The following is a 26,519-nucleotide window of genomic DNA, read 5'->3' as shown; positions in this document are numbered from 1 at the left end:
GGTTTGGCGCCTGCCTTTGGCTCAGGGCGCGATCCTGGAGACCCGGGATCGAATCCCACGTCGGGCTCCCGGTGCATGGAGCCTGCTTCTCCCTCTGCCTGTGTCTCTGCCTCTCTCTCTCTCTCTGTGACTATCATAAATAAAAATTTAAAAAAAAGAGCTACTTGTAGCCTGTTATATTTGTATGGAATTTATGATACATATACATGTATGCATGAATACAGAGGTGTATATCAATTTCTAGGTGCTAGTGATGTCCTGCTTCTTCGTCTAGATGGTTATAAAGATGCATCGGGTTTGCAACATTTCATCAATGTGTAAACTTACATGTGCATTTTTAATATGCATGCTGTACTCCAATTGAAATTGTTAAAAAAGAAAAGGACAGCTCCTTTACAACCTGCATTGGCCATGCTACATCTGGACTATTATTGTAATGTATCAATATTTCATCTTAAGAAATAGGAAGAGGAGTTAGAAGTAGAGAGAAAAGGGTAAAGAGCAATATAGGGACTACTTAGCCTGAAAAAGAGAAGGCCCATGACTGGGGCAGAGTGGAGGTGGAGGGCGGTATTTGTCAGGAGTTTTTGTGCAATGGGATGAGAGATGGTGCTGTTTATTGAGGACTGCCACCAGCCTTGTCAGCCCTACTTGTGTGACCTTGAGAAACTAGTTCAGGTGCCATAAGCATAACAAGGCGTGTATATAATACATATTTAATTATACATTTTAATAGGGTTAATTGTTCCCTCACTCGTATTATTCTTTGGTGTTTTACATATTTGTATGCATCATTTAAAAACTTTGTGAAAAAAAAAAAACCTTTGTGAAATGGGTGGATATTTAACATATACACATTTGCCTGAAGCAAAAAGTTGCTTTGCTTTAGAAGTTACTTCTACACCAAACCAGTAATTTAGGACTTAATTTGCCTGTAAAAAATGTCCTAGACTAAAGCCTGCTAATTAAGATTCATTGATTCAGATTCTATTTTTGGACAGAGATGTATTATTTTAAATTCTGATCCTAATAAGCAAAAATTCCTAGTCTTTGTTGAGATGATAAACCTTGACAAATTTGCCCATTCTTATGTGATCTCTAGAGTTACATTAACTAATAAGCCAATCTATGTTGTCTCCTGATGGGCTACCACTGGGAAACCCTCTGATATTGTGGTGGCATTTCTACCCAAAGGATGGCTGAAAGCATTTCTACGTTGCCTGGTTGACTTAGTAAATGTACTATTCTTAGAGATTAAGGTCAAGGATGTTGGGGTTGATCCCTACCAGCCCCCTTCCCAACCGCCCTCCTGAGTGCTCACTAGGTGGCAAATTCAAGAGCTGTGATGGGTAAGTTGCTTCCCTCCATGAGCCCTCAAAGTGGGGATAACAGTAATGCTTCCCAGTGTAAGCACTGAGCTGGGTTTTCTCTTTTTTTATAATGCAAGTGCCTGACTTAAGTTTTGATTGCTCAGGTATCCACTTCAAAGAGGACTAGCTGAATAAATACTTTGCCAGCCACACAACTAGATAGAGACAGGCCACCTTCTCCTAAGGAGGCTCCTTTGTGTTAGAGGTCTTGGTTGATTTCTGTAACTTATCATTTGGGCCATTTATTTTTTTTTTCTCTTCCTATGCTTTTAAATTCCTTATTTTTTTAAAGATTTTATTTATTTATTCATGAGAGACACACACAGAGAGAGGCAGAGACACAGGCAGAGGGAGAAGCAGGCTCCATGCAGGAAGCCCGACATGGGACTCGATCCCGGGTCTCCAGGATCAGGCCCTGGGCTGAAGGCGGCACTAAACCGCTGAGCCACTCGGGCTGCCCAAATTCCATATGTTTTAAACTCACCAATAAAGAGTGAGCACAGGAGACCCTAGGTCCTCCCATCCTCAACTCCAGGTCCTTGCTCTCACTCTCCTCCCAGGCCCCTTGTTGTGTAGGTGTGCTGTGTAATTTCCAAGTCCTGTAAGTAAGAAACCCTATTTTTTCAAAGTTTCTCAGTGGTTATTGCTGAAGGGCACCTGGCAATCACAGTAAGAACCACAAGGGCTGGTCCAACTATAACATTGGTTATTGACAGTCTGGAACTGGCACAAAACAGGCCTCATGGGGGTTTTGAGAGGATTAAATAACCCAATAATGTACAACTCTAGGAAAAATGCCACCCTGGGTACCCAAGTGTTCAAAATTTGCTAGTTCCAAAAGGCCCCTCCCCCTGCACAGGGAAGCATCTAGTTTTAGTCTCCCCAGGAAGGATGGCAGCAAGCCTCATAGTGAAGGTGCACATCTCATAGAGAAGGAGCAAGCCCAGTTTGGCACCCAGAAACAGAGAAACAATGGCTAACATGGGAACCTCCACAGGGATTGGACAGTTTAGCTGCGTCCTGCATGCTCAGCACGGTGCCTGGTGGGCACCAGGGCTCTGGAGTGTTGGCGGCCAGCAGCTACAAAGAGGAAGGGGAACAGGCGGTATATGCCTGGACTCTTTCTTAAAACCATAGAGACTCCCATTCTATTTACTGACAGAGTGTGGTGATACTATAACTCTGAAGACAGGAATAGTACCATCCAATAGAACTTTCTGTGATGATGGCAATGTTCTGCATCTTTCCTTTCCATTATGGTAGCCATCAGCCACATGTGGCTACTGAGCACTTGAAATGGAGGTAGCACTTGAGAAACAAGCATTTACTTTTAATTTTTAAAAAAGTAATCTCTACATCCAACATGGGGCTAGAAGTCATGATTCTGAGACTAAGAGTCACATGTTCTGACTGATCCAGCCCGGCACCCCTGATTTTATTTAATTTTATTTAATGTAAATTCAAGCAGTGTGGACTGAGAGGTGACTGCAACGATGGCTAGACATGAATCTATGTGGGGTACTTTGAGAGGTAAATTATGCTGGATGTGGACATCCCGGGTGGCTCAGCGGTTTAGCGCCGCCTTTGGCCCAGGGCATGATCCTGGAGACCTGGGATTGAGTCCCATGTAGGGCTCCCTGCATAGAGCCTGCTTCTCCCTCTGCCGGTCTCTGCCTCTCTCTCTCTCTCTCATGAATAAATAAAATCTTTAAAAAATATTATGCTGGATGTGATGATGAACAAGGTGGTGATTGCGAAACTAGGGAAGAGCCAGTGTAGGCCCAAGGAGGACACCTGGATTTCTGGCTGGAGCCACTGGATAGTAGGGTGCCATTTATGAAATGGGGAAGGGTAGGAAAGGGACAGACTTCCAGGCAAGGAACTAGCTCTATTAAGGATGTTTAAGCTATGTTCACGAATTCAGCCAAATCTGGTCTGGGCCAGTGTTAATCTCTGGCCCGATCCACAAAAATCTCCTTTCCGTATTTCTAAATTACCAAAAGATATCAGGAAAGTTCCACATACAATCCCTACTTTATGAAGTTTTATCTGGAAGATCTTTTTTAAGTCTTTGGAAAGTTTGCATATTTTAATTCTCTGGAGCAATTTTACAAATAGAGCTCACCTACACAGATAAGACTGTAAACATTAAGTTCATAATAATTACCACCAGAGAATATCATTTGGAAACATTTCTGTGGAAAAAAACCTTAAAGTCTAACTAGGGTCTCTCTAGGCTGTGCTATGCGATATAAAAGCCATCAGGTCCATGTGGTTATCTAAATGTAAATTAATTAAAACTGAATTACACTCAATTCCTCAGTCATACTGGCTCTCTTTCAAGTGCTCAGTGGCCATATGTGGCTGGTGGCTACCATACTGGACAAGGCAAATACAGAACATTCCTACCATTGCAGAAAGTTTTATTAGACAGCAGGTTAAGAAAAATCCTCAGTGAATCCCTGGTACAAATGCGGCCCCTGGTACAAACGTGGTGCAAGACTGGCTCAGTCAAAGGAACATGTGACTCTTGATCTTGGGGCTGTGAGTTCAAGCCCCACATTGGATATAAAGATTACTTAAAGAGGGCAGCCCGGGTGGCTCAGCGGTTTAGCGCTGCCTGCAGCCTGGGGTGTGATCCTGGAGACCCGGGATCGAGTCCCACATCGGGCTCCCTGCATGGAGCCTGCTTCTCCCTCTGCCAGTGTCTCTGCCTCTATGTCTCTCATGCATAAATAAATAAAATCTTAAAAAAAAAAAAAAAAGATTAAAGAAGTAAACTTAAAAAAAAAAAGAGGAGGAGGAGGAGTGTGTGGCTAGAACATATGGATGAGGGGAGTAGTAAGAGGTGAGGCTGGAGAATACAGAGAGGCCACATGATATGGGCTATGGGAGCAGACTGGGTTTCATCTGAGGGGCTGGAAGGGATTTAAGCGCAGCTGCAGGAAGACAAGCCAGAGACTACAGAAGTGGTTCAGCAAGAGAATCTGGAAAGGCAGTAAAGCAGCCAAGGAAGAAGGGAGAGATGGGGGACAGAGTTTTGTAGGAGGGAGAGAAGAGTTGCCTTGCCAATGGATTGGTTGGCCCTCCAGGAAAAGAGCTGGATTCCTGGAGACCCTTCTGGACTAATCCATGATCTCCTCTAACACGTTTCAAATTCTCTAGTGGATAAAGGGATTCTAAGAACAACAAGTAGGAGGCAAATGAGTTATCAGATGGCCCTCTGTTGGTAATAGCTGTAGGATGAGAGAACCAACGTGCATGCACATAGTTGGACCAACCTGCTTACATTTGACCAAGGTGGAGATGCACCGCAAACTCAGAGTTTCCAGTTCTTCTTCATGGAGCTGGAGGGCAAGGAGGCTGAGGATGCCACCCACCTATCAGGAGGGCCTTAACTCTATGCCACAAAATAAAGGGGTAACAGTAGCTAACAAGGAAAAAAAACCAAACACAGATTAAAAACAAAACAAAACAAAACAAAACAAAACAAAACATGGTGGTCTTATTTCCTCAGAATGATCAAAAGGTTTTGATAGGAAATTTTAAAGATAAAAGCAAACCAAATTCTATTTTTTTAAAAAGATTTTATTTACTTATTCATGAGAGAAACAGAGAGAGAGAGAGAGAGAGAGGCAGAGACACAGGCAGAGGGAGAAGCAGGCTCCATACAAGAAGAAGCCCGATGTGGGACTTGATCCTGGAACTCCAGATTCATGCCCTGAGCCAAAGGCAGACGCTCAACCCCTAACCCACCCAGGTGTCCCCTTTTGTTTTACAAAATAAATTTATGTTTTTGAAAACAGCTTTAAACAGAGAATAACTTGTACAAGGGAACTCTGAGTTTTAGGTGCAATTTTTCAATTTAATTGAAGAGGTGATAAGAGGACTTTAAATATCATGATATAAAAATGCATTCCAAATCTTGTGATAAGAGCCTTGAAAGATGGGAATGGGAGCACCAGTAGTTAGTACCTTCTTGGCCACCAAACAGAATTACATGTAGTATTTTGTTCAGACCACAGTCAACTTGGCCTGAGTATTTTGGGACTCAGGGCAGAAGATGGAATGTTTTCTCAAAACATCTTGAAGTCACAGAATTTAGCATGCGGTACTTCTGATGATGTGATAATCACCGTATCTGAATGAGGAGAAACTGGGCTATCTAAATAAAAATTGAAATGTAGGAATTTGGAGTTGATAAACCAAATTTCAAGAAAAATACGTTCTAATTCTGGGGTTTAGACATATTGTCATATTTTAGAAAAGTCAGCAGGTGTCTGAGTGGCTCAGCCAGTTAAGTGTCTGACTCTTGGTGTCGGCTTAGGTCATGATCCGATGGGTTGTGAGATCCCTCCTGGCATGCGTGGGGGCTCTGCACTCAGCAGGGGATCTGCTTGAAGATTCTCTCCTCTGTCTCTCACCCCACTCATGCATGTGTACTCTAAAATACATAAATAAATCTTACAAAAAAAAAAAAGAACAACAACAAAAGAAGGATAGAGCAGGTGCCTGGGTAGCTCCATTGGTTAAGCATCTGCCTTCAGCCCAGGGCATGATCTCAGAGTCCTGGGACTGAATCCATCATCAGGCTTCCTGCTCAGCGGGGAGTCTGCTTCTCCCTCTCTCTCTCTGTCCCTCCCCATTGCTTGTCTTTCTCTTTAATAAATAAGTAACATCTTTAAAAAAAAAAAAAAAAAAAAAGAGGGCAATTGCCATATTGATTTGCAATCCTGCACAGCATCTCTGGATACAGCTCTTTTGTGGTTTCAAAAGTCTTCAGGTAGACCAGTTTAGTCAAAAGCAGAAAGGGGAGAGCACAAAGAAATGTAACAGATACACAGAGACTTAGCACGGTGCCATGTTATGTATTCTTCCCGTCTTGAGCCCAAAAATTGAATCTTTGGTCCTGGAGACCCCAGTGGGGCAGGGCAGGTCCTGGGCTCAGACAGGACTGGCTGGAATCAGCACCAGGGCATTAACAGCTCAGTGTCTTTAGAGAATCAATGCCCTCTCAGATCCAACTCTTTTCATTTCACCTGTAAAATGAAAACGGACCCTTGTCCTTGGTGAGCACAATACTAGTCTCAGGAGAAAACTGAGCTGTGGGTGTGAAATCTGCTCATAAGATGGGGGTGTGCCTGACAACTGGGATCATTATTCCCTTTCCTCCTATGAGACAAGAACAGGAGCCACACTTGGTGGCTATTGTAAGCACATGCCAGTACTTGGATGGGCAGGTGTCCAAAGGGCAGGTCATCTTGATCAAACGGCCATGTTCTAACAGATAACCGCTCACATCCACTGTTGTAAAACTCCCCACGAGCACCAACGCCCTGAGGCACAGATGTGTTATTCTAACGTGAAATTTCAAGACAAAAACTAAACAGCAGAAAGCAGTGAATAGTTTAATTCTTTAACAAAAACTGAATAAAAATGAAAATGATTTGGAAACGGCAACAATTTGGGACACCTGGCTGGCTCAGTCAGAAGAGCATGTGACTCTTGATCTCAGGGGTCATGAGTTCGAGCCCCATGTTGGGTGTAGAGATTACTTGAATAAATAAAATTTTAAAAAAAGGAAATGGTAACAATTTAATGAACCCATTTAACTCACTGTCATTTACCCTGTCTTGGGGAAAAAATAATTAATAATTTTCTGGATGTTCTTACACCTAAAAGTAAACTAGTTCACAAAATAAAAACATACATAATCCAGTGTCAAAAACTGGTGATTTATAGAAATCACCCCTCGTTTATTTTTTCCAACACAGAGAAAAAAAAAAAAAAAACATTGTTCAATAATTCAATGTTTGGGTCACTGGCAAATACTGTCTGCATCATTCAAAACAAATGTTCCTGGCGGTGAGCTCTGTGGCGCGTGATGACAGCCAACGAATCTTCCATCGTTCAAATACAACAAAAAACCCACTCGTGAAGATTATGTGAATGAGAAACACAATGCCCTATCACAATGTGCATAAAAAGGTCTTTGAAAAATATCCAAACCTTTCAAGGGATGAAAACACTTCTGTTTGTTGTTGGTTTTATCCCTTTTAATGATTAATTTTTGGTTTTTGAAGTCAACATTTTTGCTGTGAGGAAGGAGTTGTAGGGCTTTGTAAGTGGAAACCAACAAGGCCACTGGTTACTACACACTTTCCTACCCCAACTTAGAACTTTTTTCCCCAAAAAACCCTCTTTCATGATTCTTGTTATGGTTCAAAAAAGTAAAGAAAATGATTTCAAGTATTCAATTCCTATCAAAAATTGGTATCAAAAGTAATAAAGGACCTAGTTTTTTTTATAATTCCATGTTTTAAAAAATAACTTAAGAAGCAAGAGGTCCGGCCCTTTACTTATATAAATACCACAGCGTAACTAGAGTTTTTTAAGACAACGTGGAGAGGAGTCAGTGTTTAGCACCTCAATCATTGATCTTAATGTTGGGAACGTCTCTGACACAGATGGGAGCATCTTATAGGAAGGTGAAATACTGGAAAAGAAAAACACAAAGAAGGAACATGAAAATTAACACAATTTTATGAAAAAGGCATTATTCCTATTTTAATAGTCTCTGTTTCCAAGGACCCCATATGTATGTTGTGAGACAATTTTACAAAGGCAGCGAGGAGCTGTGAACAGAACAAATGCTTCTGTGGCAGGGTACTTGATGTCTGGAGGATCACACAAGGAGCTGCTGGCTAGTTCAGCCAGAGTCTTCAGAAAGGAAAATTAAACTCTGTGGTCCACATGACAATATGCACACATGTCCTATTGGGGTACACACTAGACCTGAATCAGAGACACAGGGTCCAGGCCAGCCTTGCTGCTTATGGGCTATGGTCCTTTCTCTGACCTCACTACCAGGAACAGTCTTCTTCCCTCACAGAGAAACCCTGAGCACAGAAAGAGATCATGTATGCTAGAGGGCCGTGCGACGTGACACCTGGATAATGGGAGGCAGTTTTTTATTCATTCCTCTTGGAACTGTTGAAAGATTCACACTGCAAAACTATGGAAGAGACAGAAGCAAGCTGTTTGACCTAGTGGCCCTATTACTAACACATGCATGAGCCAGTAATCCTGAAGTGAGAATATACTGGGATGGTGTAATGGTTAGAAGTGATCATTACAAAGCTGATACACACGTGCACATTGCAAGAGTGCACTTGCACTCAGACTTCCTCTGATTTAAAAAGAGCACAAATGACCCAGCAATTTGTAGGGTGGCTGCTGTGTCCAATAGATGGGAAAGGCAAAATTGGATGGGGTCATGATAGGTAAAACACAGAGGAGGAGCAAGAATACAGAAGGCCAGTGACATCTGCTTGTTTTTTGTTAACTGTTAAAGCATCTACAGGTTTAATTTCACCCAAATTTCCTAAAGACAAGAGCCAGAAAAGAGCAGAGTGTGCTAGACTTCTGAGGGTAGCTGCTGGGGATGATGTCTACTTAGTGTTTACGCACTCACACGTGTTCCTCGCCTACATCAGTGAAGTGCCACCATCTACTGAGCAGTAAAAATGCGCTCCCACTCAGAGAAAGTCTAAAATGGGTCCAGCTTACAGTTTTCAAATTCCTTCCTGAATACTGAGCCTAAGAGTTGGGAAAGAGTAAATTAACCAAGAGAGATGAATACATGATTATACAAATAAGACCTGTGTAACTTTTCTTCCACAAACCAATTTCCTTGCTTTTTATTTGTTCTTAATTTTTAATCTGTAGACTCAGGCTTTCAAGGGTCTTGCACAACAGCAGAACATCTTAGCCTTGGAAAACTGGATTACATTCCTTGGAGAGTAAGAGCTCACGAAAGGCAGTGTACTCCCAGTACCACACAGCTCCAAAAGAAGCATGAAGCCCCCCACATATCTCCCTCATCCTTTTATTGATCGTCACCAAGTAGTTACCTTTTTAGGTTCATCCAGCTTTTGGCTATTTTGCTAAAGGCCTCTGAACCAGGGGCTGTCATAGCTTCAAAGTCAACTAACTGAAAAAGAAAGAGATTTAGGGATGTAATTAACATGGGGGAGAGAGAGGCACACTTTGAAATCTGTTTAACTTCTGCATCTTAACACAACAATCTGAGGGCTGGGATTTAAGCACATAGCCAACCATCTGCCTTACCAGCTTCAACATACCTTCCCTTTGGGGATCTTTCCTGCTACTTCTTTTCCACTTGCCATCAATGCTCCCACGATCACGGAGTAAGCTATTACACTATGTAAATAAAGAACAATTACCAGTCAGTCCTGGTCTATGAACATGGATCAAGTGAAAAGCTCACTATGTTCTAACATAAAAGATGAAATTTTCATCTTTTAAGGACTCTTTAGAAATTAGGCTAAAAAATATTTTCATCTTAAAAATATTTACTATTTACTACTAATAAATATGTTTATAGATTCACTATTTTAAGAGTAAATGTGATCCAGAATACACTCTTTTTCTGAGGAAAAAAAGGTGTTTCTTTTAATTAGTTCTTCCTACTTGGTTTTTCTCTTCTTATGAAATAATGAATTGGAAGATGTGTCTGCTTCTATTCAATACAATACAATATACTATGTAACACATATTTATCTTGCTGTTTAAGCATTAAAAATTTTGGCTCCCGGGCAGCCCTGGTGGCTCAGCAGTTTAGCACTGCCTTCAGCCCAGGGCGTGATCCTGGAGTCCCGGGACTGAGTCCCACGTCAGGCTCCCTGCATGGAGCCTGCTTCTCCTTCTGCCTATGTCTCTGCCTCTCTCTCTGTGTGTGTCTGTCATGAATAAATAAATAAAATCTTTAAAACAAAAACAAAAACTTTGGCTCCCAAAAAAGAAAAGCAGAATACATTCTCAGAAGGTGCTAACAGACTGATCCGAAAATTAAAGATACGTAAGTTTCCTTCCTGGCATATAACAGACACACTCTTGGCTTCTGACAAAACTATTACACACCGACTGCGTGTGACCCTGGGTGCCTTGCCCAGGAGAAGACACCACAGAGGCCAAGGTGGGAGGGGGGTGGGGGTGGGGGTGACACACACTGCATCTTTAGGGCCCTGGGGCAGGGTCCAGGGAGGCAGAGGGGAAGGCAGAGAGATGGTTGGCATGGAAGGAGAGCCCATGTGGACACGAAGGTATGAGGAAAGGCACAGAGGTGCCCTGGAGGGGTGGGGGGGTGGGTGGATTTTGAGAAGTTCCACAGGGTAGTAAAAGGGCAGATAAAGGAGGGTGGTAGGGCACCTGGATGGCTTAGTTGGTTAAGCATCTGCCTTTGGCTCAGGTCATGATCTCAGGGTCCTGGGAGCGAGTCCCACATTGGACTCCCTGCAGGAGCCTGCTTCTCCCTCTGCCTATGTCTCTGCCTCTCTCTCTGCGTCTCTCACGAATAAATAAGTAAAATCTTTTTTTTTTTTTTTTTTAAAGGAGGGTGGTGATGACAAACCAGGACAGGACATGGATGGGAACTGTGCCTGGGGCCACTAGGCTTGCACCTGAGCCAGCAGGTATAAAGAACCAGGGCAGATGCTGAACCTCTATAGTGTACACCTGAAGTCAATATAGCACTGTATATTAACTATACTGGAATTAAAAAAAGAACTGAGGCAGAGAGGAGAAGAAGAAAATCCTGGAAGCATGAAGACAAGTCACAAAGGCACAGGGTGATGAGGTTCTGAGATATGGCGGTAGCTGTGAGCACGAGAGAGGCAGAACCAACAGGATCAGAGACTGGACAGATGCAGGCTGTGAGGGGAAGAGGGCAGGTGATGAGAGCTATATTTTCCATGTCACCTCATTCCTATGTTGCCAGGAGCCAGCAGGGCTGCCGCCAGGACGAATGGACCACTGCTGGGTATCTGCAGAGCACCTGCACCAGTGCTTGATACAGGAGGCAGGCGGAGGACGTAGGCACAGCATATATTCAGCGCACACACTAGTAACAGCTATGCTGGTATTACAATATCTATGCTCCTAGCTTGTATCCATGCGTTTTTGATAGAGTAAAATTTACTATCACATTTAGAAGAGTTTTACTTTTAAAGTGTTAAAGATAAGAACATTCAAGTATATTATTTTAGCCCAAACATCTTAAATTCAAGTATGTGCCAGCAACAGTGTATGCTGCTTCCATGATCTACTGCACATCATCCTAGGTAACAGAGAAGAGACAGAAACCCAGGTTTTAATGATACCTAAGAAGCTCCTTCCTGATGGATTTGTAAGTAGCAAGAATTGACTCACAATAGTAAAGATAGTACAGAATGGCTGGTGCGTGGAGGTCAAGTGATGGACAAAAAATTGGGGGGAAGAGGAGTAGAGGGGAGGAAAATATTAGAACCTAAAATATAGTGAGTGCAGTGCATGCACACGCACATAGTAGGCCCTCAAGACATTTGTGCTGAATGAATGAATCCCCAGCCTGTAAAGTGTAAGCACACTATCTTAGAACAATCTTTCATAATTCTTTTCATGGTGTGGTAGGTCAAGGACATCATATCTGGGGGGGATTTTGAAAAAAAAAAAAAAAAACAAAAGAAATTTCTTGTGATTACTTGTACTCACAGCCACAACAAGCAGTGCAAGCAAAAGAGAACATATTTTTCAATGTAAAAACTTTCAAATTATAGGCTATCACTCACCTGGATCCTCGAGAGAGTGGCATTAAATTATAAAAGTAATAAACTAAGGATAAGATTAAATTGCAAACAGCATCAGCCTCCTAGAAAAAAAAAACATTCTCGTGAGTTTAAATACTAGGTTATAAACTGTTTTTTTATGAGGTGACAAGACATAAGAATCATTCACCTCAGGAAGAGGATTATTTCATGTGTCTCCTACAGAAGCTACTTTCACATTCTTGGATATTTCATACTCCATGCTACCATTTTTTCCTAATGAAAGGGTATATATACAGTTCGGTTTAGAGCAATAGTTTCTAAGCTGTTTTAAAACTGAAACCTTTTCAGGGGTACCTGGGTGGCTCAGTTGGCTAAGTGACCGACTCTTGGCTTCAGCTCAGGTCGTGATCTCGGGGTCATGGGATGGAGGCCCGTGTTGGGCTCCATGCTCAGTGGGGAGTCTGCTGGGGATTCTCTCTCTGCTCCTCCTTCCCCCCGCTCTTGCTCTCAAATACATAAATGTATCTTTATACTTTTTAGTACCTAATATGGTTTCCCAAGATTCTGATAAGCACACCCTGTGCACTGAGATTTAGGTGATAGATATACTTAATTATGTAAAAACCTGGATGCTTAATTATAGGTTCAGAACGGATTAGACGCAAGAGAAAGGAAATGACTTCCCAGGGACCTTGGGCATCCACTCCAGAATGCAGATGGAATGCCCACAACACTCTCAAGCACAGTGGCAGCTGCTGCCACAAAGGTGACAGGCCAGGTCCTGCCCCCAAGGAGCCCCCTCAAGTTGGGGTGGGACATGGAGGGAAGAGTCACAGGCAGCAAAGGCCCACTAAGTGTCACACAGGCCTCTGTCACGATGGACCAATATTTTCACTTCAATCCTGACAGAGCCCAGACTTAACCATACGACACAGTCACTATGTACATGTGTCATTTCCCTTCCTCAAATACTATCATTATTAAACACAGGTAGTGTTTCTACAATACTTTTAAAAAGAACTACTTGTAGGTCATCAGTGAAAGCCAATCTCAAGCATAAGATTTGTAATACCCGTGAACGGGTAGGGGGTTTTGAAAAGGTTGCAGGAGAATCCTGCACAGGAAGCACAGATAAAATGGAAAAAAACAAAAACCTACCCCAAATTCTGATGAAAGAATCAGTACTTTTCCTTTCGCTGTGAGGTCTTTATAAAGTGCGTCTATCTCAGCATGATAGAACTGTGTTCTTTCTTCTGTGGTTTGTGTTTCCACAGAGAACAGTATGTTGCCAATCCTAAAAATACAACAATGTGTGTCAAAGGCACATAATATACAATTCCAAAAGCCAGACATGGAGTAAAGAAAAAAAGAAAGGCACTGGTATGCTGATGTGGCACAAGATATACCTAAGAACATGTCCTACCTTACTACAGACAGATTGAGGCGTGTTCTGTAAGTAGGCAAGATTTTCATAAAATATGATATTTTGTTTGGTCTAACCATATGTATGTATTATAGGAGTTCAAGCTTCTACAGAAAGAAAACTACACGCAGTCAACAATGAATGCGTAGTAAATACTTTCTAGATAGCCACCCTATTATGTTTGAAGATCAGGAGCCAGAACCATGTGCAGAGAGAAAGGTCAGGGACTCCACTGTGTTTTTTTAAGCTCCTGCTGCACGCTAGCTCCATGCCAGGCTCTACGGAGACAAATTTGATGCAACAGGCATTTATTATAGAAATAAATAGTTCTTAGATCCCATGAAGAATTATTTGCATTGTATTCCATTTTATGGATATTGTAGAGGTTCTCCTACTAATTGTTTGTTATTGACCATTTAGAGTATTTCCCACAGCAGTTACTGAGGGAGGGAGAATTGAAGCTATGAATTATTATAAGACCATTAGCAGGGCGATCACACAGCTCGTCAACGTTCACCAGAAGGAGATCAGGTCTAATTTGGAAGACATGGAAGACAACAGGAAATGCATTTCACAGGGGAAAGGGCCTGATATGAAAATTGGGGTGGGAGTGAGAGAGACTAAGAAACAGGAGGTGGGAGGTGATCTTGGGGGAACAGGCAACCCAGCTGAATTAACAGGCCAAACTCTGGCAGGAAAACAGTTTGGGAAAGCAGGAAATGTTGCAGGAGGCCATATTACCAAAGGCCTTGAGGGCCTGGCAGGGGAGCTGATCCTGGTATCCACTGGCAATAGTATGGACTGGGGAGTTTAACACCCAGTGGAACGGAGTCTCTGGGACACTGACAAAACACTGGTAAGCCATCAGGCAACCGCGGATGGAGACATGAGGAGTTAGAGCTCAGAGCTAGAGGTGATGGATACAGTGGGACCATGGAGGAAAGAAGCCATGTTTCAGGGGAAGGAACTTTCCGTACTCTCTCACACAGCCATCCCCTTTCTGCCTGGAGATTTCATCTGAGGAGCTCTAGATCTCATGAGCAGGTCAAAAGTCACCAGATCTGGAAGCTGCTATGCGGGTGCCTACTCAGGGAGGTCGGTGTAGGTTTTCACAGAGAACTTGACAAAGAGACTCCTGTGGCTTGAGACTAAAAGCACCTGAGAAAGCTGGAGCCCAGAAGGCAGAGCCGTTGGGGGAGGGCAAGTCATAGCCTATGATGGGGCTGGCAGAAATCAAGCTGGAGGTCCCACTGCAGAAATCATGATGCCCTGCAGGCCAAGCAACTGAGGATCATGTGCGGTGCGGAGGGCTCCACGTGGGGGAGGTGCAAGGTAATCCACCCCAAATTCAAGAGATACGGAGGCTCCTACATGAAGCCTGGGGTTCATATAGGAATTAGACTGGGTAATAAAAACAGTCACTGTGGGGCTATTTATAAAGTGAAAAGTGGAAATACTCTAAATGGTCAATAACAAACAATTAGTAGGAGAACCTCTACAACATCCACAAAATGGAATACTATGCAATCACCACAAATGCTTACAAAAATAGGAGAAAATGTTAATGGTGAAGTAATGGTAAGATACAAAAGAAACAGGTTACAAAACAAGGTGTGGAGCATAATCTTAGTTTTTAAAGAAAGCAACTTAATGATTTTTTTAAATCTTTGCTTATTTGTGTATTCTAAATTGTTCATAATAAAAGCCTGCACTACTCTCATACTAAAACTTGTATTTAAAAACTCTTACAATGGCTTTCAATCTGCTAATCTCTCATCTTTTTTCATTTTATCACTAAAAGTGTCACTCACAAGGAACTTTAAGAACAGAAGAACGCTTTTCACATTAGATACTATACTTAATATCTAGAAAGCTGTTAGATCCGGCTTGGTCAGAACATGTATTTGCTGGCATAATATTCTAAAAGTCACATGAGCAAAATAACTGGTTATAGCTTCACACTAGACCTTGATAATTTTCATCTCAGGATAAAACAAAAGCCGGGTAGGTCTCATCTCCTGTGGCAACATCAGGCACACGGACACTTTCTGACACCAGCCTGCCTTTACGCCCACACTTAGGAAGCATACATACTTGTCTCCTGTAATTGTGATTGTGAATCCATCGTATTCCTTCCCTTGATCTTTGAGGCTGGGAACTTTTGTGTTCACCGTGAACCCATCCTTCGTTTTAGTATTAAACTGCTTTCAGGGAAAAAAAATTCACATTACTAGTGTGTAATTCACTGTAAACCCCCAAACGCTCTTCTGTAGTGCTGACTCTGCCTTCCATGTTTTTAGAAAGGGTCACAGAAGTTCCATGACCAGGCACACCTCCCTCTACAGTGACGGGGGATGCCTCTGCCTGTCCCCAAGGCCCCATACTCAGCAGGACCACTGCTCACTCCTAAGAGTACCCTTTGGGTTTTTCTCCTGTTCATCTTAATTGGCAGCACCTCGGATTCTTGGCAGAATGGCTGTACTCCAAATCCTGTAACTTAAAAAACGCCTTGTGCTCACGCTAATGCCCCTTCAAGGCAGTCTGATTTGTTCTGAAAAGTACTCAGAATTGTATTTGTCAACTGAAGAATTTCAAACATACACACACATCCACCAACTCTGCAGACCACAGAAAAGTCTATTAAAGGAATTACATAAAGCCCAGGAATGGCCTTCAGGGTGATAAGTATGAAGGCAGTTTCAGATGCCAGCTTTTTAAAATATTTTTTGAAAAAACCAAAATGTCAATAAATAGATTTTGTCATTACTCCAGAAAAAAAATCCTCCTCAGATTCAGTTATTTAGTGTTGCCAATCTTTTTTTTTTTTTTTTTTAAAGGACTGATAGACTTGAATAAGAGAACCAAGAATAAAACAGGAGGCTGTGTGTCACATAAGCCACTATAGGGGGGAAAGGTTGTCTAAAAACCAGTAAGACCCAGCAGGTGGCCACGAATGATCCAGAGAAGGACCGGGAATGAGTGGACATGAGACACAGGTGATTACAGTCAGCATCAGGAATTGGAACAGGAATATCTTTCATGAAGAAAGGGCTTTTAGAGGAAGACATGTGTTACAGCTCATCTGATGCTCACACATACCAGGAAGAAAGGGCATAGTCTCCATCCTACAGGTGAGGGGCCCAGCCGGGAGGGGAGGTCCTGGCCCAAGTTACTGAGCAGGGAGTGGCGGCATGGGAATGTGAACCCAGGCCTTCATGACCTCCAGTCACATTATTTGCTAATAAGCTGCCTCAAGGGAAGCTGAGGTATACAGTGTATATAGTTGACCTTGAACAACATAAGGGGTAGCAAACCCCCCCATCACAGTCAAAAATCCGTGTATAACTTTGGACTCCCCAAAAACTCAACTGCTAAGCCTGCTGCTGACTAGGCTTACTGATAACAAAAGGTTGAATACATATTTTGTATGTTGTATTCTACACCTGTATTCTTACAATAAAGTAAGTTAGAGAAAAGGTTAAGAAATCACAAAGAAGATACATTTACAGGACTGTACTGTATTTATTGAGAAGAATCCACATACACGTGGACCCACACAGTTCAAACTCATGTTGTCCAAGGGTCAGCTGTATTTTAACTTGGATTTCCACCAAAAGTGTATTTCAGAGGAAGCTGTCATGGCATCGCATTGCACCAAACACTTTAAAACCAAAGGTATTTATATACTTCTCTGCATGCCTTTTAAAAATACAAATATGCCCATAACCCCAGGTGAAAGCTAGGTGTCTAGTGCTGCAGAGGAGCGGGCATGTTCACCCCACAGTGGGACAGAAAGTGACTTCACCCCAGGAGGTTGGCCCCAGGTGGGCGATGCTTGGTGTCTCTGCTGCACTCCCAGCAACACAGGCTTGGAGTCCACTATGCTTTTATTTTAAAACAAAGACATCCATAAAACCTTAAAAACCCCCTATGCTGATCTGGCCTTCTACCGAAGAGATTAAATGTAGTGCCCAAAATACCAATAAGAAAGAGAAACACTAAAAACTGAGATGTGGGCAAGTGTTCTTTCTGGACGGTCTGTCCAATGGCCCACAGTGGAGCGGTCTGCCCTCTATGGGGCATCTGGGGAATTTGTGGGAGAGTCTGGTGGCTACAGCAAGGGGGGTTCGGCGGAGAACACTAGATGTCCCATCGTGCAGGGGACAGCCACACATCATGCGTGATTGACTTCCAATGCCTCCCTGGACTTCCATGTCGATGAAGAACCTGTTTATAATGTAATAATTACCTGGGCCAGATTCCATTTCACACTTGGACACTAAATATTTTAAGAGCTGGATTTTTTTTTTAATTTTTTCTTTATTTAAGTAATCCCTACACCCAACATAGGGCTTGAACTACATAGTTTTAATACACACTGAATTTTCCATGAAGGCAAACAGCATGTCCAACTGAGGAAAGAGGGCATTTGGCATTGTGTGGAAGTTTACTGTTTCAAAAACCCCTTCCGCCACCAACACTGTGGCTCACGATACCCGAGTCAGCAAATAACGCATAGATGTGGGGCTGCATTTGTAGCTGTCAGGTTCAACACAACTTTACGAGCAGGTGTAAACAACCAGCTACTTTGTTATGGCTTCTTGTGAAGACATTCCTGAATGCTGACATCCTGAACAACACACTGGTCTACCTATCAGACCTCCTTTATAGCACGATGGTGATGTTTTATTTAAAAAAATTTTTTTAAAGATTTTATTTATTTATTCATAGAGACACACAGAGAGGCAGAGATACAGGCAGAGGGAGAAGCAGGCTCCACACAGGGAGCCCGACGTGGGACTCGATCCCGGGTCTCCGGGATTACGCCTGACCAAAGGCAGCACAACACCCCCGAGCCACCTGGGCTGCCCGATTGTGATGTTTTAAATAATTTGAGTAGGTAGGATATAGTCTCTGTTAATTTCATTTGAGTGCACCAGGAAGGGCATCTGAACACGGTTACTGAGTTAATATCAGAGTGGTTTGGAGGAAGTTGAGAACCACGCCATCAGTTCATCAGACACTCCAATAACCCCAAGGTGAGGTCTGGCCAGAATCACTGCTCCTAGCAGACAGGAGCCTGGAATCTTGACCAGGTAAGAACTCACTCAAGTCCAATGAGGCAGAAGTGGACTCTGGTGTACAGAGTACTAGCTCCCTGCTTTGTTCATGACATGATGTTTCTTGGTTATTCCTTAGAAATGGATAGGCTCTGGTCCTACCAACTTTTTAAATTTTACTTGATGTAAATCAAACCTCTCTACTATAGCTACAAGGAGAACACTGATTCAAGTTTTACGTTAAAGTTCAAACCATTAAGTGGAAAAAATAAAATCCACCTGCTGTTGGCAAATCTTTGAGTAGTTATATTCCTGGGTAGAGAAAATGTTCATAAAATTAAAACTTAATGGATTACACTTTTAAACAATGTAATTTCTGTTCCCCTAAGTCTCCTTGATCTTGAATTACACTGTTTCTGATATTAACATCGCCACAGCACATTTCTTTCCATTAGCATTTGCCTGGTATACTTTTTCTCCCTCTACTCTTTAAATGTTATCTTGTTAGGCATTGTCTCCTGTAAACAGCACATAGCTGGACTTTAAAACACCAATCTGAAATCCTCCATCCTTCACTACAGGATCAATTATAATGCCACACTGATTTGTCACTGCCATTATGTGCATTTCTTACCCGCCCTCCTCTTTTTTCCTCCTTTTTTGAGTTAAACTGACTTTGTTGTCTTTATGCCTTTCCTTCCCTTCTAGGGATTTAAAAGATTATACGTCTTATCTCTGTTCTTGCAGTGTTTGCCTTCAAATTTTTAATATAGATATTTAAACATGTCTTTTCAATATCATGGGTTAGTCAGTGATTGTATTCTCTCACAGAAAAAATAAAAACCTTAGTAACAGTTTTACTTCCTTTCTCTGCTTTCTTCAACTTCTAATGTTGATATTATCTGTACTTTAATTGCAGATATCTATGGTTTTTTAACTACAGGAATTCATTTCATTGGCTTATTTGTTCACCACGATTTCTTATATCTCATGTTTTCTTCTTTCTTGGGCTTATTTTGTGAAAGTACATATGTCCTTTAATCATTTTGACAGAAAATCTAGGCTTGATGAAATTCCTAAATGACTGTTTGAAACTGTTTTTATTTGACCCTCACACCTGAACACTGGAACAGTGGGTTCAAATAAATTTCCCCTCATTGTCTTCTAGAATCCATTATTGCTGGAGGGAAGTTGGACATCCATAGAATTCTCCTTGCTTAGTACTCTTTTCTGGAAGCTTGAAGATGTTCTTTTTATTTTTGTGTGTATTAAAATATACATAACATAAATTTGCCACTTTAACCATTTGGGAATGGCATTAAGTACATTCACATTGTTTGCAACCATCACCACCATTCATCCACAGAACTTCCCAAATAGAATCTTCGTCCCCCATTAAACACCAACTCTCCATTTTCTCTCCCGCCAACCCCTGGCAGCCACCATTCTACCTTTTGTCTCTATGAATTTTACTCTCTAGATACCTCATGAGTGGAATCATAGGGTATTTGTCCTTTTGCAACTGGCTTATTTTATGCGATATAATGTCCTCAAGCTTCATCCACATTATAGCATGTATCACAATTTCCTTCCTTCTCAAGACTGAATATTCCATTGTACAGCTAGAACACATATTATTTACTCATTCATCCATTAATGGACACTTGAGTTGCTTCTACCTCTTGGCTACTATGAACAATGCTGCCATGAACATGGGTGTACAAATAATTTTTTCAAGTCACTGCTTTCAATTCTTTTGAACATATAACTATACGTGGAGTTGTTGGGTCATAGGCAATTCTATGTCTAATTATTCTGAGGAACTCTCTTTAACCTTGAAGTCCCCCAATTTTTTTCTTTTGAAAATTTTATTTTTTAATTTATTCTTTTTTTTTTTAAAGATTTATTTATTTATGATAGACATAGAGAGAGAGAGAGAGAGAGGCAGAGACACAGGAGGAGGGAGAGGCAGGCTCCATGCCGGGAGCCCGACGCGGGACTCGATCCCGGGACTCCAGGATCGCGCCCTGGGCCAAAGGCAGGCGCTAAACCGCTGAGCCACCCAGGGATCCCCAATTTATTCTTTTTTTAATGTCCATCACCCATCCTCCTGCCCCCTCCCCTCCAGCAACCCTCAGTTTATCTCCTATTATTAAGAGTCTCTTATGGTTTGTCTCCCTCTCTGATTTTAACTTGTTTTATTTTTTTCCTCTTTTCCTCTATGATCCTCTGTTTTGTTTAAGTTCTGCATATGAGTGAGATCATGTGATAATTGTCTTTCTCTGATCGTGAAGTTCCAGAATTCTATCAGAATGGGTCCAGGTGTCAATGTTGAACATCATGCTGAACATGCAGGGGGCCCCAGACTGATCTTTTCAGCTCTGTACAAGCTTTCCTTCCTTGTCTTGTCGATTAATTGCTGTGCTTATCTTCCTTCTCTCCTTTCAGGATTTCTATTAGATAGGTCCATTCTTTATCTTCTGTGTTCATTGTCTCTCATGGTTTATATTTGTCTTTTTACATACTACATTCTGAAAGAATTTATTGGTTTGATCTTCTAGCTCATATATATTTGATATTCAGCTGTCTTTAATGTACTATTCTAACTATCTGAGTTTTTTTTTAATTTATGAGAATTATATTTCTTTTCTATTGCTTCTATCTGTCATATGATACTGGCTCAAATCTCTCAGGAAATTAACTTATGTACTTTCTATTGAGATGAAATTTACATATAATGAACTTCACATGTATAAGTCAATGCATTTTGACAAATATACACACCCGTGTATCCATTTATTCCATAAAGATACAATGTATTGCCATCATTCTAGAAAGTTTCCTCCTACTCCATTAAGGTAAATCTCACTCCTCATAAACCATCATTGTTCCAATATCTATCCCCATAGATCAAACTTCTTATAAATGGAATCATACTCTTTTGTATGTGGCTTCCTTTGCTCACCATCATGTTTCTGAGGTTCACCCGGGTTGCTGTGTGTAGCCGTCCCCTTTCTCTGTTTTGTTACTGAGTAGTGTTACACTGCTGGCCTCCCCTGAGAAATGATGGCAGACTCTTGTAAAATTTCTTGATCTGGAAGACAGCCTCTGGACAAGGAAAGCTGAGAACTGGCACACAAACCTTGGGCCATGTACAAAACCCAACTTTGACTTCATTTGCCATGTAGATAAAGGGGGAGGGACCCCCACCTGGGTCCCTACTGGGCCTCACGATGAGACTGTGGATGCCACAAAGCCTTGTTCTCTGTTCAGCATCCTGCTAAATGAACCAAATGCTGGATTATGTTTTGTAAGCTGATTACCAGTTTGAATCTGAGACAACTGACTTTTGGGTCCTCCAATCTTCTTTTGGTCTTTCTATAGTTTCCATGTCCCTACTGAGATTCTTCATCATTGTATTCATGTTTTCCTTCAAGGCCTTGAACATGTTTTGAAGCAAAGACTTAAAAGAGCTAATTCCAGGGCTCAGTTGGTTAAGCGTCTGCTTTCAGCTCAGGTCATGATCTCAGGGTCCTGGGATCAAGCCCTGCTTCGGGCTCCCTTCTCGGTGGGGAGCCTGCTTCTCCCTCTTTTTCTGCCCTTTCTGACTGCTCGGGCTCTCTCGGGCACGCTCTTTCTCTCTCTCAAGTAAATTTTTTTAAAAAAAGCTAATCCCAACTTCTGGATCACTTTGGGGTCTAAACTGCTTTTATTTTTCAAAGGTTAGTCACGTTTTCCTGCTTCTTCATTTATCAAATAATTAAGAAATCTAGATCATGTTTCCTTCCTTTCAAGGGTATTGAGTTTTGTTTTGGCAGGCAGTCAAATCACTAGTAGGCATTTAATCCTTTCAGGCTTGTGTTTTTTTCTCTGTTAGGATGATCTATTTAGAAACTGCCTTTGTCCCAGGATATGAACCTTATCTTAGGTGGTCTTTCATCTATAGTGTGTCCTTTCTGGAGTTGTAATGAAATACTTATAGCATAATATTAATAAACATGCATTTAACAGTTATGAGTTCTTTTTAAAAAGTGCTCTAGTTTCTTTGTTTTTTCCTAAAAACACCTCAGAGAATTTGGATGATAAACTTACCTTCATAATTGGAAGAAGGTCTTCTACTTTGTGTACCTTTTCCAGAGCTTCTCTAACTTCCAACAATCCTTTAGGATTATTAGCTCTTAAAAAGAGAGAGACAGAGAGGGAGATGGCAACTAAAATTAATAGAGAAATGTAATAGTTAATTATATTAACTGCTATTTCCTTTAATTTAAATAAATCATCCTCAATTATGAGCTCAATATTCAAATGGTGGGCCAGACCAAAAGTTTCTAAACAATGGGATGGTTTGATCTTAATGAATTTAGAGCTGCATATAAGAATTAAGAAAATAGGCAACAGCCCATCTAGAAGGTGAAACAGGGAAAAGCAGAAGGGATTGTTAGCCTATGTTTGTATATACATGTATGGCTCTTGGATTGGCCACAAAAACTTGATTCTCCTATGCTATCTCTGAAATTAGAAGTGAATTTTTTTTTTCTTTTCTAAAGTTGCTCAAATGGAAGTACCCTGTTAGGTTTTTATGCCAACTTTACATTTACTTGTAGATAACTATCTATTCAGAAATCTTTTTCCCCCATTGTTTTTCAGTATTATATCTCTATCATATGGCCTTTCAGGTCAGGGAGAATGAACATTATGGCTGAAATTCCTAATAAAGAAACTCAAAAAAATGCCTCCTACTTTTAAGAGTAAAGAGATGAGAAAAGTCACAATATTGTAAGATTAAAAGGTTGTCATTACTGGAAGCTTTTATATGGCTTTGTGATTCTAAACACTATAAATACTTGATGTACCTTGTTTAGTCTTTCAGTAGGCTTAGTTTTCAAGTTTCGCAAATATAACTAACGTAAAATGTATCAAAGCTAGTCGTTACTATGAAAAAGAAAACTGAAGGATTACCCATGATAAACAAGAATTCTATCTTTAATAAAATGAAGGATCTTCTCAAAATATTCCAGGTATCTCATGTTAATCACCTGACCCCTGGAAGAAAAAAGAATTAAGAATCTTTTTACAAAGGAATATATCCGAAACCAGAGAGAGCCATGAGAATAATGTTAGCAAAAAGGTTTGCAAAATTTGCCTGTTTGCAACCAATGAATGGAACAAGCAAAGAACTGTCTCAGCAAGATTGCTCGTCAGCTTTTGTAGCTTTTTCTGGTAGGAAACACACCAAATTCAGCCTCGGAGATGCCAAAATGGGAAGAAAAATCCTCAAGTACTTATATGATATTCAGACTTTTATAGTAATTTCCTTTTATGAATCTTTTCACTTTTTCTCCTTGCCCTTGATTTCTTCCCGTAGCATGATCTGCTACCAGTCCTCCTTGTAGACTAGCTCACACACAGCCTTCATCTCCTCTGCCCACTCTAAATATAATTTCACCCACATTTCTATCCCCACCTCCGAGTTTTAAAACTCTCTCCCAGAACTTCATGTATAGCCAACATGCTGATGTACACATCCAACTGACATGTGTCTAACACATATGCACCCAGTTGCTCCCTGGGCATCACTCCCTGGATTCACTAGAGTCACCTCAAGTCCATAATTGTGAACAGGAAGTCACTTCTGTACCCTGCGCCACCCCCGGCTCCAGCACCAACATGGCCACCTACCTTCTGTCCTACTGTTACCCGGGCTGTTGGAAGGACCAGGCACCTGAGCCAGAGGACCGCCTCCCTTCATTCCCCATGCTCTCCCCGATTTCCAACCCACCACCAGTGCCCCTGATTCAACATTCTCAGTATCGGTCTCGTCCCCTCCCACTCACTTCCACAAAGCTCTCCAGATCTGCCACTCATTCACCTGAATTATTACACAACTTTCCAGCCACTTCCCTTCCCTCCAGAGTCACCACCCTCTCACCTATTCTGCCACCTACAGCCAAAGTGATCATCTGAAGGTGCAAATATGCTCTGTCATTTTTCTGCTTACGATCTCTGAATGATCTCTGAACAGCTCGCCATCATCTTTGGGGGGAGGGGACAAAAAAGCCTTAAGTGGCATACAAAGTTATTTATATTTTGGTCCCTGCCTGTCTTTCAAGGCTCAATTTCTGATACTCCTTTAATTGCAAACTAATCACCAGTCATAATGAATGAGTCATACTTTCCTGACCACGCCTGACTCACCTGTGGGTCCACACCTCATCCACCTCTCCACTTCCCATCCTCCCAAACATTCAAGCATCACCTAAAGGCTAGATTGGACACCACTCTTCTGTGTCCCCCTGGCATCCTGTACACATGACCACCATTACTCTGAACACACTACATAACAGTTCACCAGTCTGTCTTTAGTAAGCTACATCACTAGACAGTGGCCTTCAACTAAAGCCAGCTGAGTCTACCTTATAAATGTCACAAATTATTCTGTAAGAAACAGGAACACACAAGTCACAAAAGGAAAAGAAATTTATTTTCTAAAACATAAAGAAATGTATAAATGACATTTCCATTAAACTTAAATGTCAGAGCTATAATAAATGATATTTTGATTCAGGCTTCTGGATATAGAAGCAATTTAGACATGACACAACTACCACATTTGTAAATTTTATCTAAAACTAAATCCATGGGCAGCCCAGGTGGCTCAGCAGTTTAGTGCCACCTTGAGGCATGATCCTGAGGACCTGGGATCAAGTCCCACATCAGGCTCCCTACATGGAGCCTGCTTCTCCCTCTGCCTGTGTCTCCGCCTCTCTCTCTCCCTCCCTCTGTGTCTCTCATGAATAAATAAATAAAATCTTCTAAAAAAAAAAAAAAAAACTAAATTCATGGCTCCCCTTGAAGCTGATTTTCTTTTCTTTTCTTTTTTTTTTTTTGAAGCTGATTTTCTTTAATATTTTCTCATTATTTATTTAGAGGGTGGCTAAGCACATGAAGGTGGCTAAGTCCATGTCCCTAATTTGCACAGCTTCTGGATAAACAGAAGCTCTCCCATTAACCTGGTTCACCCTTTCAGAAAGGCTTAGCTACCAAAGTGTTACTGAACCAAATCCTCTGTATGTTGGGGTTTTGGAGATGGGATAGGGGAGCCCTACCCCCACCACAATTCTTGTTCAAGGATTCTTTGGGCCATGCAACACTATCAGGATATTATGGCAAATGTAACGTTCTCCATATAATTACTTCCTGTGATATCTTTAGGACCCTTTAAAGACTGACATCCTAAGCAAATATCTGCAGTCTTTCCTCCAACTGAGCTGTCATTGAGAGAAGAGCCAGGAGAAGGAGCATGGCCTGTACTGTATTTCTTCACGCAACCGGATTAGCTGAGAAGAACGTAGGCAGGATCCTGCAGGTGCAGAGCTGATCTGTGTACACCTTTGCGAAAAGGTCACCAGGAAAGGAGCAAGGGTTGCTCATGGTCTCCATGACCTATTTAGAATAAACTCCTGTGAAAATAGAAAAGATGCACAAAAGGTTCCTACCTGATTAAATTGATGTGGTTGTTAAAACCTCTGCTAAGGCTTCGTGCTGGCATCTGATCTAACCACAACACTGGCTGGTCTGGGTCAGCAATTCTGTAAAACAGAGCTTGTTAAAGACAAAGACCTTATAAAACCTATAAACGTTCAAAAGCATGAACAATAAAACATGAGAAGTCTTTGTAAAAACGAAGAGAAAGCCGTTACTCAGTCCGTTACATCTAAAAATATGCAACACCACCCTGCAGATTCCAAATAGATGTTCTAATTGGACCAAGTAGTAAGTCCATACAGGTTTACTAGAAGGGCAGTATTTATCCCATATAAATGAATATCAATGGTTTCCCCCACTAAACTATAGCTGGTTAGGTGGGCACACACTCCAATGTCAAAGGACTGGTACACCAAAGTTCATTTGAAGGTACCATGGATCATGACATACTCTTTCAAAGAGACTGCTTTTTCCCAAACACTTCATTTAAAAATATGCTTGGAAACTTGATAGCACTTAATCCCTATATTTAATAAATACTAGTTGAGTGTATTTCTTTCTTTCTTTCTTTTTT

General features: G+C 41.5%; 1 protein-coding gene across 8 annotated transcripts in view; it reads right to left on the bottom strand.

Annotated features, from left to right (window-relative positions):
* Positions 1 to 6,764: 6,764 nt before the first annotated feature.
* The window catches only part of TTC13 (tetratricopeptide repeat domain 13), a 78,730-nt gene continuing 58,975 nt past the window's right edge, over positions 6,765 to 26,519 (bottom strand). For 4 of the 8 annotated variants that reach the window (XM_072755994.1, XM_072755998.1, XM_072755996.1 and 1 more), the window contains 9 exons: positions 25,957 to 26,049; positions 23,420 to 23,503; positions 22,553 to 22,637; positions 15,495 to 15,604; positions 13,136 to 13,271; positions 11,999 to 12,078; positions 9,515 to 9,593; positions 9,284 to 9,363; positions 6,765 to 7,866 (listed from right to left, as the gene is read on the bottom strand). In XM_072755994.1, coding sequence (XP_072612095.1) covers positions 7,752 to 7,866; positions 9,284 to 9,363; positions 9,515 to 9,593; positions 11,999 to 12,078; positions 13,136 to 13,271; positions 15,495 to 15,604; positions 22,553 to 22,637; positions 23,420 to 23,503; positions 25,957 to 26,049 — 862 coding nt within the window. In that variant the 3' untranslated portion in view covers positions 6,765 to 7,751. The remainder of the gene's footprint in view (positions 7,867 to 9,283; positions 9,364 to 9,514; positions 9,594 to 11,998; positions 12,079 to 13,135; positions 13,272 to 15,494; positions 15,605 to 22,552; positions 22,638 to 23,419; positions 23,504 to 25,956; positions 26,050 to 26,519) is intronic. The other 4 variants (XM_072755995.1, XM_072756000.1, XM_072755997.1 and 1 more) reach the window with 1 other exon arrangement.

The sequence above is a fragment of the Vulpes vulpes genome, chromosome 4, assembly GCF_048418805.1.
Source record: "Vulpes vulpes isolate BD-2025 chromosome 4, VulVul3, whole genome shotgun sequence".
NCBI lineage: Eukaryota > Metazoa > Chordata > Mammalia > Carnivora > Canidae > Vulpes > Vulpes vulpes.
Note: the sequence above shows the minus strand (reverse complement) of the source record. Positions and strands in the feature narration are given on the sequence as shown.